This window comes from Apiospora marii, assembly GCF_038362585.1.
Source record: "Apiospora marii strain CBS 49790 chromosome Unknown utg000001l_segment0_segment0, whole genome shotgun sequence".
Taxonomy (NCBI): Eukaryota; Fungi; Ascomycota; class Sordariomycetes; order Amphisphaeriales; family Apiosporaceae; genus Apiospora; species Apiospora marii.
In genome coordinates, this window is record NW_027117372.1 from 3,046,959 (window position 1) to 3,067,657 (window position 20,699).

Sequence of the window (20,699 nt, forward strand, 5' to 3'; positions counted from 1 at the left end):
CCGCGGATGATTGGCCGAAGCTCGCCAGGCCCCCAGCTTAGCGGTACATCGCTCAGAAGACAAGGGTCTGTTACAGGCACCATGCACCCCCCAAACGCACCACCAAGCCTGCAAGTCAGCTGGACCTTACACTAGTACCCCAGCCCAGCGCTCCCACCCCCTTCTTTCATGTATTACGTAGGCCTTCCCTTGCCTTGTCAATGTCCGTAAGTGAATGGCTTTTCTTGATTTCTTTGGTTTCCCTCTTTTGCCTTTCCTCCCCGGTTCGAATATAATGAATAGTATACACGGAACTCAACGAAGACGTGTTGGGGAGGGGTGTATATCATGGATTAATGCCCTCCATGACTTACTTCATTGGAACGCGAAATGTCAGCTTTACACCACCCTATACTCCAATACCCAGAACTAGTAATGTGCACGCCCAAGCCTCGCTTTCGCTTGCTCGCTATTGTTCCATGTTGGCGTCCGCGGTGGTCTTGACAATCTTGACATGACGTTCGTAGAACTTGAGCATCTGTTGTGATGCGCGGTATTAGCCTTGGACCCGACCTGGCCACACATCATCGCCGCCGAATACACACGTACCTGTTGAGGACATCGCGAGTAGACCACCTTGAGATCGTGCTGCGTCTTGTGCCCGTTCTTCCACGTTAGGTAGACAAGAAGCTTGCCAGTATTCTCGTCGTGGCAAGCATCGACATAGGCAACCTCGTCCTCCCAAGACCCGGCCGGCGGTTTCCATTCTTTGCTGCTCACACTCGCCGGCGGTGTTTGAGATGCCGGGTGACTGCCGCGCTTCGTACGCTTGCCGTTGGCTGGAGTCCCGCTCGAGCCTGCCGGCCGGCCGCGCTTCTTGGCCGATTTCTGCGTAGCCGCCGCTTCTGTCTCGTCCAGGATCTTTTCTCGACCGCCGACGCTCTCTAAGTACTCTCTAAGAACCAGAGATGCGTTGTCTCTAATTTGGCTCTGGGTCAGTGGCAGTCCGATCAACCCAATGAACGACTTGACCTACTTCAGGTTATCCTCGTCCTCCCACGTCTGGTCTGCTTTCTTCTCCCAGCCTTCCCATTTCACCTTGTATTTGATGTTGCCCTTTTACCACGGAGAAGAAGGAAAACGTCAGTCGCAACAAGCAAACAGAGGGGCCAGGCATTACTTACATTAGGTAAGACCTCGTGACCGACAATCTTTTCCACGACAAATTCGTCCTCGCCTATTTCGTCGTCGTCGTCGTCGTCGTCGTTCTCGTCGCCTCCGCCGGTCTCTCCGTCGTGTTCCGAGTGCTCTGGCTCTGGATTATCGGACACGTCATCATCCTGGTAGCCGATGGATGCCTTCTTTCCGCGTCGGTTCGAGGGGATCGAGACTTGGACGTCGTTTTGCTCGGAAGCTTCGTCGTCGCTGATGGCTGTGGGTTAGTGGAGGTTAGTCCAGATTGCAGATGAGGTGAGGATGCCATGTTTTGCTGCAATGCGGTACCCATATGACCATCACATCCAAATACGCACATATGAGTATATAAGGAAACCAGGCACTGCGCCGACGGATGGCGACGGGTACGCGATGGCGGTTGGAAGCGGAGCAACTTACCAGGAGGCATGTTGGGTGGCGTTTGAAAAGCCGAGGTTGGTGGTGGTAATAAAATGCAGACCAGGTACGGCTACACGTAGAGAAATGGCGGCGGAGTGATGCGCCCGAGAGATGGTGCAAGCAGAGTATGGGGCGCAAAGGTGCGTTGCGGAATTGAAGCTGGTGATGGACCCGTTGGCGATGGTTTAGCAGAGCAGCTTGGCTGGAGCTTTGCATACAGCAACAGCAGGATGCGTGTGGCTCGACGCGTTACAAGCGCCATGCCACAGTTACGAGCTAGCTACTTGCACGGTCAGTTACGGTGGGTGCATTACGGCGCGTTAACGGTCGCTGCACCAATTCCATCCGGCACCGCGGCAGCACGAGTCCAATAAGCGCGGCTAGTGGGCTCGTGGGTAGAGGGTACAACGCGACGGTTTCTTGCGCGGTTGGGTACCAGTGCCCCAGTGAATGCCAGTTGGTCGACCTCAGCTCTCCCGCTGGTGGGCCTCCCTGAGCGCCCCCAGCCTACAGTGCCAATTGCCTCTGGCTGGCGGTCGGGACAGTCGGGATACCTGTTCACCTCTCTCCGACCTCCCCTTGGCAGTGCGAGAGTGCCCAGCAGCCGGAGATGATGGGCTGGTTCCCCGGGCGCCGCATTGGAACCAGCCAGGAGCCAACCAAACCGCTGCAGGTCTGCAGCCCCCCTTGACGACGATCAGTGCTAATGTCGAGACGATGGAGCTGCCGGCGGTGGTTCTGGTGGTCTTTGTCTTGTCTTGTCTTCCACCGCCCCTGAGCAGAAACCCCGAGTCTGTCTGCTTGGCTTGGCACATACATACTACTAGCAGTAATATACTTGTTCTTGCACACAATCATGGATATCAATTGGTCTGCCGAAGCTTCTTTGACAATGCAGCATCCATAACAGACCAATGCCTCGGTACATGCGTGCCTCCGCCCACCCGTCACTCGTGGATAACGAGTGCAAGTGCAGCTCGCAGTCAGCACAGTATATCAGCCCGTGTTTGTCTGTCTACTGGTGGGTCGCTGTCTGGGTCGTTGCGTAGGATCCTGGCTCCCTTTCCGAATTATTGATTAGGTCTGGCTAATGGATATCTACATAGCTACCTATGTAGGTCTGCGGTACTTGCGCAAGCATAGCCATACCTATGTACACACCTAAGCCTCCGGTCGCTGTACAGCCATTGGCGATTGTATCTATCGACCTGCCTAGGTCATACTTGTTCGTCTGCAAGACTGTATTAAGAAAAAAACAAGAAAAAAAAAGAAGAAAAACTATCTTCGTATTTTATTCTCCGTGCACCAAAAGCTGATTTCCACAGGTGCAGAAGGGTAGAAGATGAAAGAGAAGGAAATCAAAAGGGCAACTTGGAGTGTCTATGTCAACTGCGGTAATGTATTGATGTACGAAGGGACCTCTCATCTTGGGGGGTGTGCATTTGATGCTCAGGGTCGCGAGCCAGGTACCTGATTAAATACTAAGCTAGCCCTCTTTTTTTTTTTTTGTTGCTCTCTGCTCGGGACGTACTGGATGGAGCCCCTGGAATCAAATCATCAGAACAATTGGATTCAGTAGGGGGGAAGAAAAAACCCCGAGCAGGGCAAGACAGAGAAAAAGCAACATCTTTCGCATCTCCCCCTTTGGCTCGGTGCAAGTGCGTTCGTTGTGTTGTGTTGTATTGTGTTGTGTTTACTGTTCACGTCGTCGTTGACTGGGTTCTCCCCCTCCCCGACCTTTCCCCTTCTCTGTAATTTCTGAAGCCGTTTGAAGCCGCGTCTTGTTTTCTCCTTGCAATCGCCGACACGTTGGCACATACAGCCGACTCCCTATCCGCTCGCTTCTCATCCAGCCCATTCCATCTCCTCGGTACCCAAACGAGCCATCCATTCCGATCAGCATCTGAACTTCCGAAGCTACCGAATGTAACAACTAGCTCCGCGAACGAACGGTCGCCGGATGGAGAGCTTTCTGGGAAGCATTGCCCGCGGCCGTTGACTTCAGCTTCGATTCTACCGCAGCCACTCACGTTCATTTGACCCTGTCCTTTTCCCTTGAAAGCAGAAAAGAAGCGTACAAAACACCCCCTCGAGTATACTATAAGCATATAATACGCACCCGCAGCCATGTCCGACGCTGGGGGCAATCCCGCCAGCAACAGCAACGACTCGCCCGCCGCTGCAAAACCTGGCGCCCCCAAGGATCGAAGCTGTCCCTACTGCGCCCAGCCCTTCACCTCATCTTCGCTGGGGAGACATCTGGACCTGTACATCAAGGAGAGAAACCCCAAGCCCCCGGACGGTCTTCACGATGTCGACGCCATTCGAAAAATGCGGGGCACCATAACTAGAAGGCAGCCGCGAGGTTCGTTGGCCCGACGTGATGCCTCCACCCCGACCACCCCGACCGGCTCAACCGCCACCGCACCCGGCAAGAGCTCCGCCCACGAGGCCAACCCCCAACGCCCCTCCATCCCCAAGGAGGGCCAGTACTTTGTCGACCAAGCTCCCAAGTGGCCTCTGCCTCCGTCCTGGGAGGCCACGGGCGTCATGAACGACCTGCCACCCCGGAACGGCGATTTCCAGGTCGGCAGCCAATGGGACGAGGCGGATCCGACTAGGAGACAGAGCCTGCAACCGCAGCGAGTTCCTAGCAGGGCCGCCCAAAAGCAGCAGCTCGACGCCCGGCAGAAGCTGACGGATGCGGTGGACACGGCCAGGGCAGCCGAGTTGGCCCTTAGGGAGATGCTGAGCTCGTGGAGGGCAGCCAAGTATGTCTTCTTGATCCCCTGCCGGGCACCCGCCCGCTCTTCGAGGGGGCCGTTGCGGAGAAGCACGAGCGCTAACCTAGGGGTTCCCCCTCCGCGTATAGGCAACATATCGATATGAACTCGGTCCCCTTCGACTTCGACCCCCTGGCCCTCGACTTCCCAGCCCTGACGCTCCAGTGTCTCCAAGCACCGCCCACCCTCTTCTCGTCCACGCCACACCCGACATCTACTTCGTGGTCCATACAGCCGCCCGCACAGAAGCAGTTTGACGCTCTGAAAACATGGTTCCAGGAGGAGTTTAGGAAATGGAAGGTCGCCTGTGCCGCAGCCACCACGGCTTCGAGTGACGATCTGACCTACCCACCTTCGCAAACCCACGCCCCTCTGGATCTGCGGGAAAGCGTCAAGAAGGCAGAGAAGGCCGCTGCCAACCTGGAAAAGCAGGTCAACGAGCACTTGCAGTCAACATATGCCGTGTGGGAACAGCTCCCGCCGCAGCGCCGCAGCGAACTGTGGACCCTGGAGCTTGCTCGGAGCGTGGGCCGGAGGCAGAAGGAGGTGGACAAGTTCAAGGAGTCGCAGCACTACTTGAGGCAAGAGAGCGTCAACCTCAAGTCCCAGATTGACCAGCTGAACCACCTGCAGCAGCCGAGAGAGTTCAGGGTCATGCCACCGGCGACCGTACCCTTCAACCCGTCCATTGTCTCGTACTGCTTGGAGTTTGGCATGAAGGGTCCGCAATCCGTGGGCTTGAACCTCGACGATCGCCATGTGGACTTGACGACTCTGGTTTCGCGAGCCATTGAGCGCTGGAAGAACGTCATTGTTTCATCCAGGGGCTCTGGCATGAGCTCGCAGAGACCGCTTGAGCAGCCCACGCCGACTCCGGCCGCAGCCCACACCGCCACCCCCGATTCCCCTGTCATAGCCCAGCCCAAACCCGCCGCCACCAGCTTGCAAGCCCAACCCCGACACGCCGTCGCCGCTCCTGGGACTACACCGTCGAATGATGTGCGGGCCAACACAACCCCGACAACGACGGCATCGGCATCGGCAGCTTCAGTCGCCAACGACGACAACAGTGACCAGGATGCCGATGCCGAGATGGAGGAAGATGATTTCCCCATGAACACAAGCACACCGGTCGTTGCTAAGCCACTGCAGCAGCAGCAGCAGCAGCAACTCGAGGTCCCCAGGACTCGCCGGCTGGGAGGCGGAAACGAGGGCCGGTTCACCGTGGATGGGCTGGCCACTCAAACCGCCGACATGGGAAGGTCCCTGCAGACTTTGAACAATTCAGCTCAAGGGGGCAACCAGCGAGCGCGGAACACGACGAACAAAACAGGGTACAGTGCCCCTGTACAGAGCGTCGGTGCGGGAGGGGGCGACCCCATGTATATGGATTGAGATGTCTGTTCGTATGTAGTACTGAGCAATGAACAGCCTGGTAGTCTCAGTGCATGGCCACCGGCCGGGTTGGTGCTGCTTCCCACCCTGCGTCTTGGTCTTTTTTTTTTTTTTTTTTTTTAAAATGAGCGCGCGAGACTTCCGGGACCTTTTTAGATATAGCGACTTGGAGTCACCCGGAAATATCCTGCTGTGGACAGTTGTAGTCTTGTTCACCTGATGTAATACTGTCATGGTCATTGTAGCAGACTCGACTTGATTCGAGGCAATCAATATATTGGAAGATGCCGCTATGCTTTCTACTTGTGCTTACGCTAGTCCCACAGGTTATAAAGACGTGCATTCTGGCCAGACTGAGTACGTTGTGGCTAGTTTTGTGCACCACCAAAGCACACCCACTGGTCGATGAGCCCTCGTTGCAAAACGTACTCCTGTTCTGCCTCGAGCCAAACCCCCTAGTACGCTGAAAACATATATAGACAAGGTAGAAAACCATAAGCAGCGGGATATCACACATCACCCCCCGAACTCCATGCAATGCGTGTACTTTGACATGGTTGCCCTCCAAAACGTCTAGCTAGCCACCGTACCCCGAGTCTTGAACCAACCCGTTTTTTTTCCTTGATGCCGGGCTCTTGTGAGAAGAAGAATAGATAATCAAGACCCCCTGAACGCCATCCAAATGTGTGCCTGTCACAGCCCCCCCAGCCTCTGTTGCCGTCGTGTCGTATGCGCAGCTCCGATGCAGTCTCGGACTGACCCATGAATAACCCCCTCCCCACCCTTTCGAAGGCGATCCCACCACTACAGACCGGTGGGCGTGGTGTTGTTGTCTGATGAATTCGAAGAATTTGCGATGGACCGAGCCTGGAACCAGCCTCCGCGTTCCCATTCCCCGGGGACGTAGAGACAAGAGTTGCGCGTGTCATCGTCCGTGATGCCATACAGCAGTGTATGCAATCGTTTGATGTCGATGGGCTTCAAGATCCACCCGTCGAAACCAGCATCGATGTATGTCGGCCTCTCCTTTTCGACCAGGGACGCGGATACTGCAAAGATAGGGACCCGCCCCTGATGACTGGCCAGGGACGACAGTGCCTGGCAATTCTCCGACTTTTCGAACGCTCGGATCATTTTTGTGCTAGTTAGACCATCAACGATGGGCATCTGTGAGTACGGTTAGTGAGCATTTTCACTCTTGCGCATTGGGTAGGCAGCATGCTGCAGGGCACTGACTTGCATATCCATGAGGATGACATCAAAAGCGGCGGATTGTTCACTATAAACGCTTGCGCAATCCTCCCCGTTCGCGGCATGGGAAACGTGGTGGCCGGCCTTCTCTAATCGCTTGCGCAGAATCCTCATATTGATAGGATCGTCCTCGGCAATGAGGACTCGAAGGTTGTCCTGCGGAGCTTTGGCTGGCGCCTTGGGCGGCGCCTTCTGGCCTTCTGGTTTGGGCTTATCGGAAACTTCATAGAGCACCCCGGACGACTCTCCAGTCTGGGGCAGCGGAGGCGCCTCCGTATACTCGTCCGGCACCTTGATGGGCATCACAGGCGTCTTGGTGTCCGCAATGTACAGCTTGCCGTCCTCCACCGGCCGCGACTTGGCAACTTGCCCGGTCGGGCTCGTAGTGGACCGGGCGGGTAATGCTGGCCGTTCCGAATGGCTGGCGGCGGCGCCGCCTGTCGCAGCCACGGAGCTGAGGCTGGTGCTGGAAAGGCGGTGAGATATGGCTGGACCCTTGGAATCCCGACGGCCCATGAGGTCTGGTTCCGAATCGCGCTCCCCGATAGATAAGGGTGTCTGGATGGCATCGATGAGGCGGTCAGCATCGCTCATGTTACTTTGCGCGCTGGCCTTGCTAGCGCCACTCGTCAGACTGTTGACGCTGTTTGTTTCGTCGAAGCTTCGCCGTTCTTTGAGGTTGGGAATATTGATGCCGCTCCCGCCGCCACTGCCTCGGTTGATGAGCGTCACCTCGCCGGCTGGGGCGGGCGGCAGGCTTTTGGTTACAGAGGGAACACTGGATCGAGAACTGGGAACCTTTGTTGTCGACTCGGACTTCTCCACCATGTCGCTACTGGGTAGCTCGAAAGGCAGCTGGATGACGAAACGAGATCCCTTGCCTTCCTCCGATTTGAGTCGCAGCTGGCCGTCCATGTTCCGCACTATACGAGCCACCATTGCCAAGCCCAGCCCCAAGCTCCGTCCTTCGCCGGGCTTCTCGGCCTCGTCCTCGGAATTCGCCTCGTCAGTATCCAGTGACACTTGTTCCAGGTCCTGGAAGAGTGCGTCAAGCTGGTCGTTGCTCATGCCACGGCCCGTGTCCTGAACCGCAACTTCGATCCTCACTCGGGATTCAGCAACCTCGGCAACATAGCACTCAACCTTGACGTGCCCCTTGCTGGTGTGTTGAACCGCGTTGGCCGTCATGTTGGCGATCGCCTGTCGCACCCGGCGGTGGTCGCCATGTACAAAACGTGGCAACCCGGGATGGTCGACCACTTCATAGCCAATGTTCTTCCTCTTGGCATCGGTCCTGAAGGGCGCGGTAGCTTCCTCCAAACACGCAGGAAAGTCGAGTATTTCATCCTTGATGAGCTCCTGTCCTTCCTCGGTCTTAGTCAGATCCAGCAAATCATTGATGACGTAAATCAATGATTTGGACGCCGAGTGAGATTTGGCAAGGTTGTCTCTGGTCTCTTGGTCGAGACTGCCTTCCAGGGCGATCTCAAGGTAATTGATGATGGCGTTCAGCGGTGTCCGTACTTCGTGGGCTGAGTTGGCTAGGAGCAGTCGAGTCAGGCGGCTGCTCTGCAGCGCTGCCTCCTTCTGTCTCCAAACCTCGATGAATTTTCCTGGTGGAACATTAGCAGACTGTCACGTGGGCGAATGCCATGATTAACTGACCGTAGACAAGACAGAGTACCGCAGCGGTTTCGACTTGCTCCTCCGTCCACTCCCTGCATTTGCCGACGACTGTCTCGTGCCATACCTGAAAGCTCTTCCGCGGTTCGAGGTAGGCGGACGTACCCTCCTTGATGACCTTCTCGTATGGGTTTCCGGCCCATTTGACCTCGCGTATTTGGCCCCTTCGGAAAAAGACTATGAAATCGTGGCCACCCACGCTAAGTGGCACATACAGCATACCGGCGATGACGGAAAAGCCCGGAGGATACCGCAGATCGGGTAAATCTTCCGTAACATCCTGCGTCGTGACAACCGAGGTATACCTCCTGACTCTTAGATATTCGAGGAGGGCGAGAGCTTCCTGTGTTTGCCCTATCTTGCCAAGGATTTTCGTTTCGCCGCGGATGGATAGCATCCCGAAGTCGGCGTCAAACAACTTGAGAAGGTCATCGGAAGAGGCAATGATGTACCCGGAAGGGTTTTTGTCGGTCGGTACCGTGTTTATCAACTTTCTCGCCTGCAACCGCGATGCATAGGATAACCGCTCTATGTTGCGCGAAGCAGTATCTCCAATCAATCTGCACATCTTGCGGATGGGAAAGGGAACACGCATTCCCCGGTCCCCGTACGAATGGCAGGAAATCAAGCCCCAGAGTTCGTTAAAGGCATTAATAGAAATTGACATGGAGCCACGTACCGCCATATTCTTCAAGTACTTCAGATGGATGGGGGACATGGCGCGGAGATAAGAGTGGGTGAGGTCCAAAGGCTGCTCAAGATCCTCTACAGTCCGGCAGACGAGCCTTGCCGACTCCAGGTCTCGGTCAAACAGGAGTCGGACCTTGTTGACCCTATAGAGGTCTCGTGCCTGCTTGGGAATATCTGAGGCAGGAAAGTGCAAGCCCTTGTAAAGGTCTCGCGTGTGGGTCGGATCTACCAGCTCAGTTACAACCTTGCCATCGAAAGCCGAGTCAAACTGGTACACCATGACACGATGAAAACCTGTCAATTCCTTGACAATTCCCACCAGAATTTTGAGGAACTTGTCCAGACTTGGTGCAGCCGCCAGCTGTTCTTGGACCTGTGACATGATGTCGAAGACCTGCATTGCGCCTGCTTCGCCGCGTTTCTTCCTGGCACTGCGCAACACCCGAAGAGGGCGGCTACTGACTTCAGTGCTCTCATTGAACTCCTCCAGCGTGGGATTTTGGTACAGAGTATCTTGGGGTACCGGCGGTGTCATCTCATCCGGCCCACGCAGGGGATATTCATGGTCATCCTCAAGCTCGAACTCGCAGATGACAAGATCCGGGTTGGCAGGCGTTACATGTATGGCACACCACAGCTTCACGCTTCTGCTTCCGAGGGGTCTGATGGAGATACTGAATACCTCCGGGCCATTTGTAGCAGGATCAGCGTCGTCATCACGGATGAAGTCGATATGGTCGAGCAGATTGTCGGCCTGCTCCTCCGAGAAGATGTCCACAAAATTGTCCAGCCGGAATAGCTGCTGTGGGGTATAGCCAAGTATTCGCTGGGAGTTTTCGCTGACAATTCGTACCAAGAACTGTCCCTCGCTGTCTTCTTTTATCGCGACAAGCAGTCCAAATGACTGCACAGCACCGGGAGTGTGGATCGGCTCATCCTCACAGCGCTCTAATGTACCATCTCTTCCGGTAAGGATGGCGTGGCCCTCGTCTGTGACAACGTGCCGAAAGCGCGTGGTGAACAGAGCCTCATTGGGGTCACCTCCGGGCGACCTTCGGCCCCCGCTGGAGGCATCGCCGACTTTATGAGAAGCGGTATCGCCTCTTGGCGGGCCCGACCTGTCTGATGTATCCGACGATGCATCATTGAACAGTGTCAGCCCACCAGCGTGACGATGCTCCGCTGGTGGCGGACTCGTAACAGAAAACGGACTGCCCGACACTGTGTTCTTCCTCTTACCTCTAGCCGCTGGTCTGCTGGAGCTACGGTCCTTCTCGCCGGTCGGGGTAGACACGGTCTCGGCGCGCCTCATACCTGACAGATCAGCATCTGTGTGCGAATTGCTAGACCGGGAGCGGCGATCGAAATAGTCGTGTTCGCCAGATGTCCGCGGTAGAGACCAGGGGGTAGGCTGTGAGCTATCGACGCTCACAACAGAGCGGATGGGAAACACCCGGTCTGCGGGGTCGGCGTTGCTGCTGTTGCTCCCATGTCCGAGTTGATGGTCGGAACTCTGGCTCCATGAAGACGGGGCTCCAGAGGACGGGGGCGGGGCCGACCCGTCGAGAGTCATGGCTTGGTCGGGCTCGAACGCGTCAGGGAATATAGGAATGGGTTTGCTGCGAGCGGGCGGTGTGGTATCCTCGTCGTCTGTCTCGAGGTCCGCGATTTCTGACGATTCCGGCGCTCTTGTCAATGCTGGTCCATGTTGACCACTCGCGAAATCGTGAGCTTCCGGTGGTGGAGGCGAGGCCGGCGGGTTCTGCTCCTGTTGATGGGGCGGCGCGGACGACGGTTGTGCTGCAGCTGCCTGGTGATGTCCATCATCCTGCATCGGCGTTGTGGTGCTGTCTGTACTATTGCCAGACCCAGTACTACCGTCATTCCCCGGCAGTGGTGCTGCTTGCGTGTGTTGGCTGCTTTGCCCACCACCGCTGTGCGCGTCCAGGTCATCAAGCTGTTGTGTTGAATGCGACGTCGACGTTGTTGGTGTCGAGGGCGGGTTATCGCTGTCTGTATGTGCTGTTGGCGGCTGTTGGTCAGTCAGGTCGGGGTCATGGCTGGACTCCATAATGCAAATCTGGGCGCGAGGACTGGGGTACAGGGGCCTGGGGCCTCTGTGTCTCTAGAGGGAGTGCAAATGATTCCCTGTCGATCGAGCCCCTCCGAGCGCTCGATGGCGGCTGTTGGAGGGGGTAGTGGGTGTCAGCGGACGTCGACGAGGGCCAGTTTGCCCAACTCTAAATTGCCTTGTCCGGATGGTGCTTCTCGCGGTGGTGTTTCGTTTCGAAAGATGCCGGGTCTGGCGTGTGATTGCCAAGGATTATACCCAATGAGCCTAATCGGTCACGGACACCAGCATCTGTTGATTTGTCGTAGTGGCCCCGGAACACAATAGAGTTGCATGAAGCAATCGATCCGTAACTTTGCTGCACCGTAGTTCTGAATCGCGAACGGGTGGGTTCACTGGGGCCGAGAACGAAGTATAATTCGAAGCGCAGGGGTGGTGGGCGCCGTAGCAGTAGCAGTAGCAGTCGCACGAACGAGTGTCGAGGGGGATATGCGACCTGGATAGGGTGGTAAGGTAGGTAGTAAGTCGTAGGCTCAAGTAGCTGTCGTGATGTTGTTGGCAATGCAATGTCGGTGGCAAACAGCTTTAGGTCTTGAGGTATTGGGCCTTGGGGTGTATGTACATGTATGCAGTCGGTAGGTAGCGCCAGTGCGGTGCCGGTGCCGGTATGGTACAGAATGCAGTATTTGATATTGACAGGACCGAATCGGCTGGAGGAAAAGATCAAGCACGCACTCGAGTGATCGGGCCAGTGCAATCAATTCTTTCCTTCAGGTTTCGGCTCGCACAAGTGTGGGAAGAAAGCGCAGAACCGGTTCGTGTCTAGGCAGGTAGGTAAAGTAGGTACATACGTTGATACATGCATACTGTACTTCAGTTGGGTAGCTGGCCTTCCTCTGGCGCTATACTACGGCTACTACTACGAGCACGGAGGTAGCAATCAAACACCGTCACTGTGCATCCTGCAGTGCAGTAGTGCAGCGATGGGGGGTACCTAGCGGGGAACGGGCAGGCATGGAAGCGACTAGGGACATTGGGTGCCCCCAAATGTAATGTGGTGAGCACATCAAACAACAAGGACCGGGTACAGACAGCAGGCTGGCAGGCACTCAGGCTCTCTCTCAGGCTCTCTCCCTCTCTCTGTTACGAGCAGACAATGGAGGTCCTCAGGTTCTTGCAGGGACCCGGTATTGGTATTGGCGGCCTAGGCCTAGACTACTGCCCGTGGGGCAGACACCAAGCCCCATGCCAGTGCAGTGGGCTCGGACGAGGACACAATTTTGCTTGATCAGGGTAATACCACATCGGCTCGAAACAGACAAACAGGACCTTGAGCTCGTTGATAGCGCTGATCTATATAACGATAAATACCAGGGCCCATCAACCATATAGGTAGGGAGCTGTCGGGAAACCGCTATCACTACATAACTATGGTACTGCCTGTCCCCCATTGCCCTCGTTGTCGCTATTGTAAACCATGGCGCCCTCTCATCCGAACTGATATGCTGAAGTCTATCTACATTATGGCTGGCTTGTTTTTCATGGGGTGAATCACGCCTGCTGCTGCTGGCAACACTGCATTCGATCGCACTGTCTGCTTGCTCGAGTCATTACCTGCCTATGTGCATGTAGGCTTGGATTCGGGCAAGAGCAACATGTGGACTACCTAGGCTGGAGCTTGGTCTCCAGATTGTCCCAGGCTCGGGACCCGTGGTGCTCGGGAATACTGCGATTCTACCACTGTTGCATGTCTTGTCTTTATAAGGACGACCCAGAACGTCAAGGTCAATCACGAATCTGTTGGTATGTACGATAACGGGGATCTGACAGATGGAAATGTAGAATGCTGGATCTGCAATTTTTTTTTTCAGCATGGCAATTTTGTTCGGGCATGGTGGATTTGCGATGCCTGATTCTGGTCCAGCAAGCCTATACTCCTTCAGGCATTGATCTGCACTAAGATGGGACGAGAGGAACGGGCGTCTAATGTAGTGGTGTACCTACATATACTGGTCTACCGTCTACCCTGACCTGGAGAGAAAGGTCCTGGGCGCGAAGGTGTGTGTGATTTGATGCAGCACACGGGTACAGTTCTGTAGCCCATCAATCGAGGTGTACGACGGGCTCGGAATAACTGCCCAGAAGGTCGTCTACATGATACATTAAGTATGTATGGGTGGTTGTCAACCACAGCTGTTAGGTAGTCCAGACGTGTGTAGCCGATGACGTCTTCATGGCGTCATGACGCGTGGCTGATGACCTTGCTTGGCTCATGGGAAGTGGCGTAGTTCATTTTCATTGCTCACCGATTGAAACTGTTGTGTACGTATGTACCCAATCACGGTGCCGGGGCCTTTTGCAGCACAGTCGCACGTCCGGCCGCTCTTCGACCTCCTTGCCGTCATGTGACAGCAAAGCTTCCTCTCTACAGCGTATCCGTATGGGACTGCATTGTAGGCGTGATGGAGTACATAATGATCCGCTGCCGACCTTCTTCTCCCGCTCCTTGCAGGGTTCTTGTCTTGGTTGTACATGCAGAACCATCAACAGCGGTTCTTGCCCATACTTGGCAGTCCGGCAAGGGGCCGCTCACCATTGTGCCACCTTGAGGTCATGCTTACGCTGTCGCATGGGGATTTGGTTGTGTTATATGGATGCAGCTATGTAGATATATCACTGTTCTCCGTGCTGGGAGTGACGCCTTTCCTGACGATGATTGTGCCCTTCTGGTGGTACCAAGCTGGTGTAGCATGTAGTAATATGATTCTCCCGTCAGTCTCGTCCTCGCAATTACCTGCAATCACACCAAGGGCACCGGGACAGAGCCGCCCAACTTATTGAGCAACCCACCCAGGTAAACGATGGTCCGGTCGCCAATCAAGAGCCTGAATGCCGAGTCCGATCAATCGCCTGCAGAGAGGAGTGCGAACCATATACCATGCCCGTCTCACGACCATCACTCGTCGTCCTCAGCAGCCACCTTCTCCACCAAGTAGTATCGATTACACCCGGTTGCAGAATCCCGGTCATGCTCGATAGCAACCTTGTTGAGCTGGACCAGGATATTCTCAATGTGTGTGTCCTTTGCATGGCGATCCTTCCTTCCTAGATCGTTGATCCAGTCGATCCGATTAAGCAGATAGTATATGATGGCAATGAACACGATGACGCCGATGGAGTAAGCCCATACGATCACGACGGTAACTATATCCGTCCAGCCGTTGGAGGAGGGGTTGAAGGCCGTGGGCGGCGTCGTTCGCATCACGCCGCCGCCTGAGCCTGATAGCCAGCCGAATAAACAGAAGATGGTTGCTAGAGCATCAACGCCCAGTATGGCGAGGACGAGCTGCCAGGAGGGCCATGTCTTGCCGCCGCGTGTGACAAAGATGAGCCAGTTCTCGGTCAGGGAGACCTGGAGGAAGAGGACCTCCTGGACGGAGCCGAAGCGAGCGATGATGCCACCACTCCGCAAAAACATTGTGCCCCGACAGATCCACTGTCAAGTGTGCAGATTAGCAGATGTCCGACCCCCGACCCCCTTAATGCACGAGCGCAGCGTGAGAGGAGGGTGCATACCGTCCCTGCCGCGAGGAGCATTCCCAATATGAGGCTGATGACCCAGATCTTCTTCAACTGCCATTCCACCGGCCTCGGCTCGACGTGGGCATTGTCGTAGGCAACAGCAACTGTAGCCAGGTCTGCAAACAAGGCGACGAAGACAATGAGGTCGGGCCTGATGGTCTCGTTGATGATGACCATTGACGTGGTCAGATATATCTCCAAGTGAAGACACAGTGCAATCCGGTATTGGACATAGGCTTTCATCCGCTGGAAGATCTGCCGAGACGTCTTGATGGACAGGATAATGGTGCTCAGCCCCGGGGCCAGGAATACGATGTCGGCTGCCGCCTGGGCTGCCTCGGAAGAGCCCTCCACTGCAATGCCACAGTCGGCCTTCTTGAGAGACGGTGCGTCGTTCACGCCTGCGTACGTGGGCGAGGTCCTCGTTAGCCATGGATGGGCGCGCGTTGGGGCATAGCAACCAGCGGAAACTCACCATCCCCCGTCATGGCTGTAAGCGAGCCACGCTGTTGCAGCATCTCGACCACTTGATACTTATGCTCTGGAAATACCTCGGCAAAGCCATCTGCTCTTTCGACGAGGTCGCTATGGCGGCATGCGGGATCAGCATCTTGGACGCGGTGCAGACGCGGAGTGGAGGCGGACTTACTGTTGTACTGTGCCCGAGAGCCCGCTGTGCATCAGTTTTGTCGAGTTGTACACCTGCGGCCAAGGTTCAGCATCTGATATGAACAGGTCTGGCTAGACCCGACAGGGGGGGTGGTCAATCATGTACCTTGGTGCCAAGCCCCAGCATCTTGCAGGTTTCTTTGGCAATAGCGATAGCGTCTCCCGTGAGCATCTTGACAGGCACCCCGAGCGCTTGGGCTTCGATGATGGTCTGGGCCGTGTCCTCGCGGGGAGGGTCGAACATGGACAGCAAGCCTAGCAAGACCCATGGCTCGTCGTTCTTCTTGTATGCCACCCCCAGGGATCGAAACCCTCTCCGAGCAAAGTCCTTGGTCTTGGCGTTGTATGCAGTGCGGATCTCCTCGTCCGCTTCCGTGAGGAGCTGGAGGACGTTCTTAGGGGCCCCCTTTGCGCAGACGAACCTGTCGTTTCCCAGGCGACATTCGCAGGTGATGCGCTTGGACACGGGGTCAAAGGGCGTGAATCTGTCAGTCGTCCATCCCTGACGCAGGATGTCGCGAGCCTTCGGGTATTTTTTCAGGGCCAAGATGGTCACCTTGTCGATCGGGTCTAGCGATGCGATGTTATGCGAACTGGCAAGGGCAGCCACGGCCATCATCCAGTTGACATCCTGGCCCTCGGCAACGAAGGGCTCGCGGATGCTCAACTTGTTCGCTGTAAGCGTGCCTGTCTTGTCGGAGCATAGCACGTTGACGCCCTGTGGACATGCGTTAGCATCAGGTCGCTGCCCAGCGTGTGGAAACCCACAGCCAAGGACTCGATGGCAGTCAGCTTCTGCACTATGGCCCGCTGCTTGGCCAAAAAGGCGGCCCCGACAGCCAGGGTAGTTGTTGTCACCACGGGAAGGCCAACGGGGACGCCGATGATGAACAGGACCAGGGCGTAGTGGAGGAGCGTCTGTACACCCGGTGTGGCAATGGGAATGTGGTGGAAGAAACCGCCAATCCAAGCCACCAAGATCCAGAACATGACAAGGACAAGCAACGAAGTGCCGATGCTGTCCATGACCTGCTTGAAATGGCCTTGATCCTTGGTTCCCTGCACCAGATTCGCAGTCTTGCCAACAAAGGAATGCCTCGCGGACGTTGTGATGATGGCGTAGGCTTTTCCTCGCTTACACCCAGTCGTGTAGAAAACCGTGTCGCCCATGTACTTGTCAACAGCGAGCGATTCCCCAGTGATAGCCGACTGGTCACAGGCTATGAGGGGCAGGCCATAGTGGGAATGCTCGTAGTCGAAGTCCTCCTCGGCCTTCTCCTCCCCGCCATCAGTCGTGCCTCCGTTGGGTGGTTCTTCGTTCCCGCCTTCATCCCCAAATCGGTCTTCGTTGCGAAGTTGAACAAACTCATCGTAGTCTCCTGGTCTGTTGTAGTCACAGATGAGCTGGCAGTCCCCGGGTATAGTTTGGCCCTCGACGAGTACGACCTGAAGGCAAGTCAGGAATTGTGCGTTCAAGGGCGTCGTCGGATGGATCCCGTTGTCCACTTACAATATCTCCCGGTACAAGCTCGCGTGCCAGAATCTGCTGCTCCTGGCCATCCCTCACAGCCGTTGCCCTCATGGCGATATCCCCTTTCAGGCTAGCCACGACGTCCGCTGCTTGCTTCTCCTGATAGAAGCCTACGAACGCATTCAGGAGCAAGATACCCACAATGACCCCAAAGTCTACCCAGTCGCCGAGGCCCACCGCCAGGAGAGCTGCCAGCTCCATCACTTGCATATGTCACGTCAGCATTGCCTCGCTCAAGCCATCGTGCCGGGTGTCTCAGTGCCGACCGTATAGAATAGGCCCTTGGAAGAAGCCCAGAAATTTCGCAAACATGTTCTCTTTTTCTGCCGTCAGCTCGTTCCAACCAAATGGTTTGCGCCGTGCTTCGACGTCGTGGCCTGCAATGCCCCGTCGAATGTCTGTTTCGAGCCACGACGAGGGAGGTTGTCCCTCCTTGATGACGGGGTAGGCGCGTGGGGCAGGTGCCGGGGAGGACTTCCAAAACTGCCACCACCTTTTGGAAGTACGGGAGGGCTCTGCCTGGCTGGCCGCAGAAGCCCGGCGTTCGGCATCGTAGTTCGTGATGAAGCGCTGGAGTGCCTCGTACTCGGATACATCATCACCGCGGCCTCCCCCCGAACTACCTGGCAGACCCGCGTTGTTCGCAAGTTTCTCGCTCACCTGCTCTGTCGGGCCAACATCCCCTGATAGACGGGCATGTTCTGTCGCAGTGCTCTGGCCTGCTGGGCGTGCCTGATAGTTGAGGCTGACTGGACCAGGACCTTCGGCCCTGGCCTCAACATCATCGTCAGCCGGGGCCCGGTTCGGGTCGTTGCGTTGACGGAGAAAAGCCATACTCTGTGCCGGCTCATCGAGATACGCAGGTGGCCGCATATGGTTCTAGGAGTAGTGATGCCACTTTTGGCTTGCCTACCGGGAAGATTGCGATATATACATTGCCGGGCTATCCGGAAGCACCCACAAATACCACAGTCGCCGCGGGGACATGGCGGGGAAGATAGAGGAAAGTATAGCTGGCACTCTGTCGTTATGATGGATAGCTGGGTTTGGCAATAATGACGTATACACAGATGAGACGTAGTGAAATCGCGTACAGCTAGACTTTATTGGCTATCTACGCACACCCTAACAATGACCTAGGGGTGACGAGAAGGCTACAATCTGGCAGGCTCGCCCCTCATTCCCGCACTGGGGGAAGCTATGCAAATCTAGCTGGACAGAAAGGTTCCAAGCCACAAGGTCTTGCCCCATGCAGGAGCAAGTGAAGGACACTAGTACAACCATGTGTCAAGGGGTGCATCAGCACCAGTCACCTCGGTGCGATGCCAGTAAAACTGGGTGGCCTCCCTATAGCTTGGTCACAGAACTGGCAGCGTCTCTCTGGCTTTGCATGCTCCGCAACAACGCGTAGATGCTCTGCAGTCTGGGCATGTCGACACCGGCTTCTTTCGCAATCCTGATCGGATTGCCCAGTATGACTTCGAGCTCCATGGGGCGCCCAGCTTCCCAGTCGAGCAGCATGCTAGGCTTTGCACCGGCGTTGCGCTCCGTGCTCTTTATGATCCTCTCAGGGGTCCCTAGATCGTCAGGGGAGGGATTGGCCAAGGACCTTTGGCGCGGCATCCCATATCTCTAGCATGACGCCCATGATGTGCTCCCGCAGCTCGGCGTCTTTCAATTGGTCGGCATTGCCCAGCCCCCCCGACAGAACGGCAGACGGGTTGAATGCAGAGTTGATGCATAGCTTATGCCATCGAATGGTCTGAAGTTCGAGCTCTGTGTGGCTTTTGACGTCCGGGATCTTGCCGTGCACTTGCCACCACCCTGCCAGATCCGACATGCAGTCCGCACCTCTTCGCACCACGTCGTGCATGTCTTCTTCCCCTGCGGTTGAGGTGCCGACGAGTCCCTTACCAAACGGGCCGATGCTGATCCGTGTCCACCTGTTCTGGCGGATGGTGCCCTGCTTGATCTGCTCGGCACTTATGACGGTGACGGCACTGAGGATAGGGTTCTGTGGGAAGCGTGCGCGGTACGGCCCTTCCACACCGACCCCGTTTTGGATCAAAACTATACAGGTTTTGGCGGACACCAAAGGAGCGACCAGAGCTGCGTCGTCCGTCCGGTCCGGAAGCGCCTTCGTGGTCACGACCACATAGTCCCATCCGCCCTCTGGCGCGGCTGCCCTGACGGGTGCTGTGCACCCGGGACTGCCGCATCTACAGACGGGAATACGGAGTAGGGCTTAAAGACGTAGTCTCCAAATGTGTGGGTCTGTAGAGTCACACCCGAAGACACGATGGTGTCATAGTTGGATCTGGCCGTAAGGGATGCATAGATGTTGTGTGACGGCTTGGGGGAAGAAGTTAGTGAAAACAGGCCAACCGAGGCACGATAGCTGGGTGAGGCGGGCTTACGTGGTGCAGGCGCGACGCATAAAAGCAGCCGACAGCGCCAGCGCCAACGAAGAGGATGTGTACCGGCCTTTGCCCGGCTAGTTAGCATGCTTTGTCAAAGGGAGGCCAGAGCAGATGCAGCCATACTTTACCGGATCAGCCGAGCTCATCGTTGATGTTGGGTCTTTCTCCCGGGTTGGATGGAGGGGGTTGATAGGTGGGCAGGAAGACGACTCTGACGTTGACTGATTGCTAGCGATGAGGGGGGTTGACCATGATAAGAACCTTAGGATTGGTGAGGTAGCACGGTAGGCAGGCAATGACCGGCTTGCCGGCACTTGAATTGGTACATCACCGGCGGAAGCTCGGGCCTTCACTTTCCCGCATCAAGTTGTCGCCCAAGAACATCCATCAATCAATTTGATATAGCACAACACGTACGATATTAAGCCACCCCCATTATGTACGATGGATAACATCCACATGAACCTCGTAGTCGGAATTGAGACTTGAGTGGTACGTACGTGGCACTCCTTGGCATTTTGCATTCGCTGGTCGTAGACTGCCTACCCGTACTGCGTACTGTACGCAATCGTCAACTACCAGAATGTCGACCAAAACCAGCCCGGATATGCCGACCGTATGTGCAAGTGCTACTTGACCTGGCCTGATAGGCCAACAAAGACCTTGCAACACACTCCCCTTGGAGGAGGAGTGTATGCTGAGGGGGAGAACCGGGCAGCCTGCTATCGCGGACCCTTAAATGACGCGATTCCATATCAGCGAGGCGCCGGTTGCCCTGTGAGAAGATGATACAACAGAGGCCAGAGCAGTGGTGGCCGTGGACAACCACGTGCTGCGTGTCGCCAGCAAACAGCCACACGAATGAAGCGATTGCGCTGAAACTAGCAACTGATACGGCCTGAGACGCGGAGTTCGAGTCGAGCGACGAACGAGCCGGCCGGCATGCGGTGGACGAATCAGTCAGCGGCGCACACCCCAGCTGTAGTGAATAAGTGTGTACATGCATAAGCCAGGAAAAGTTTGCACAGTCC

The 20,699-nt window shown here is 56.0% G+C and overlaps 5 protein-coding genes across 5 annotated transcripts; 1 reads left to right on the forward strand and 4 right to left on the reverse strand.

The window, feature by feature from the left end:
- Positions 1–448: 448 nt before the first annotated feature.
- PG985_000990 (uncharacterized protein) lies at positions 449–1,603 on the reverse strand (the record flags this gene model as incomplete). Its single annotated transcript, XM_066820759.1, has 5 exons — positions 449–517; positions 589–958; positions 1,016–1,095; positions 1,164–1,411; positions 1,594–1,603. The coding sequence occupies 5 exons, from the start codon at positions 1,601–1,603 to the stop codon at positions 449–451; spliced, it is 777 nt and encodes a 258-aa protein (XP_066691638.1).
- Positions 1,604–3,720: 2,117 nt separating this feature from the next.
- On the forward strand, positions 3,721–5,771 carry PG985_000991 (uncharacterized protein; the record flags this gene model as incomplete). The annotated part of the gene is made up of 2 exons (XM_066820760.1): positions 3,721–4,364; positions 4,466–5,771. 2 exons carry the CDS (start codon positions 3,721–3,723, stop codon positions 5,769–5,771), a joined length of 1,950 nt encoding a protein of 649 aa, XP_066691639.1.
- Positions 5,772–6,575: 804 nt separating this feature from the next.
- PG985_000992 (Cyanobacterial phytochrome B) lies at positions 6,576–11,466 on the reverse strand (the record flags this gene model as incomplete). The annotated part of the gene is made up of 3 exons (XM_066820761.1): positions 6,576–6,938; positions 7,008–8,635; positions 8,688–11,466. 3 exons carry the CDS (start codon positions 11,464–11,466, stop codon positions 6,576–6,578), a joined length of 4,770 nt encoding a protein of 1,589 aa, XP_066691640.1.
- Positions 11,467–14,422: 2,956 nt separating this feature from the next.
- On the reverse strand, positions 14,423–18,082 carry PG985_000993 (H+-transporting ATPase; the record flags this gene model as incomplete). The annotated part of the gene is made up of 8 exons (XM_066820762.1): positions 14,423–14,962; positions 15,043–15,449; positions 15,524–15,633; positions 15,698–15,750; positions 15,824–16,435; positions 16,486–17,163; positions 17,228–17,451; positions 17,515–18,082. 8 exons carry the CDS (start codon positions 18,080–18,082, stop codon positions 14,423–14,425), a joined length of 3,192 nt encoding a protein of 1,063 aa, XP_066691641.1.
- A 751-nt stretch (positions 18,083–18,833) lies between these two features.
- On the reverse strand, positions 18,834–19,814 carry PG985_000994 (uncharacterized protein; the record flags this gene model as incomplete). The annotated part of the gene is made up of 4 exons (XM_066820763.1): positions 18,834–19,492; positions 19,537–19,600; positions 19,666–19,732; positions 19,792–19,814. 4 exons carry the CDS (start codon positions 19,812–19,814, stop codon positions 18,834–18,836), a joined length of 813 nt encoding a protein of 270 aa, XP_066691642.1.
- Between the last annotated feature and the right edge of the window lie 885 nt (positions 19,815–20,699).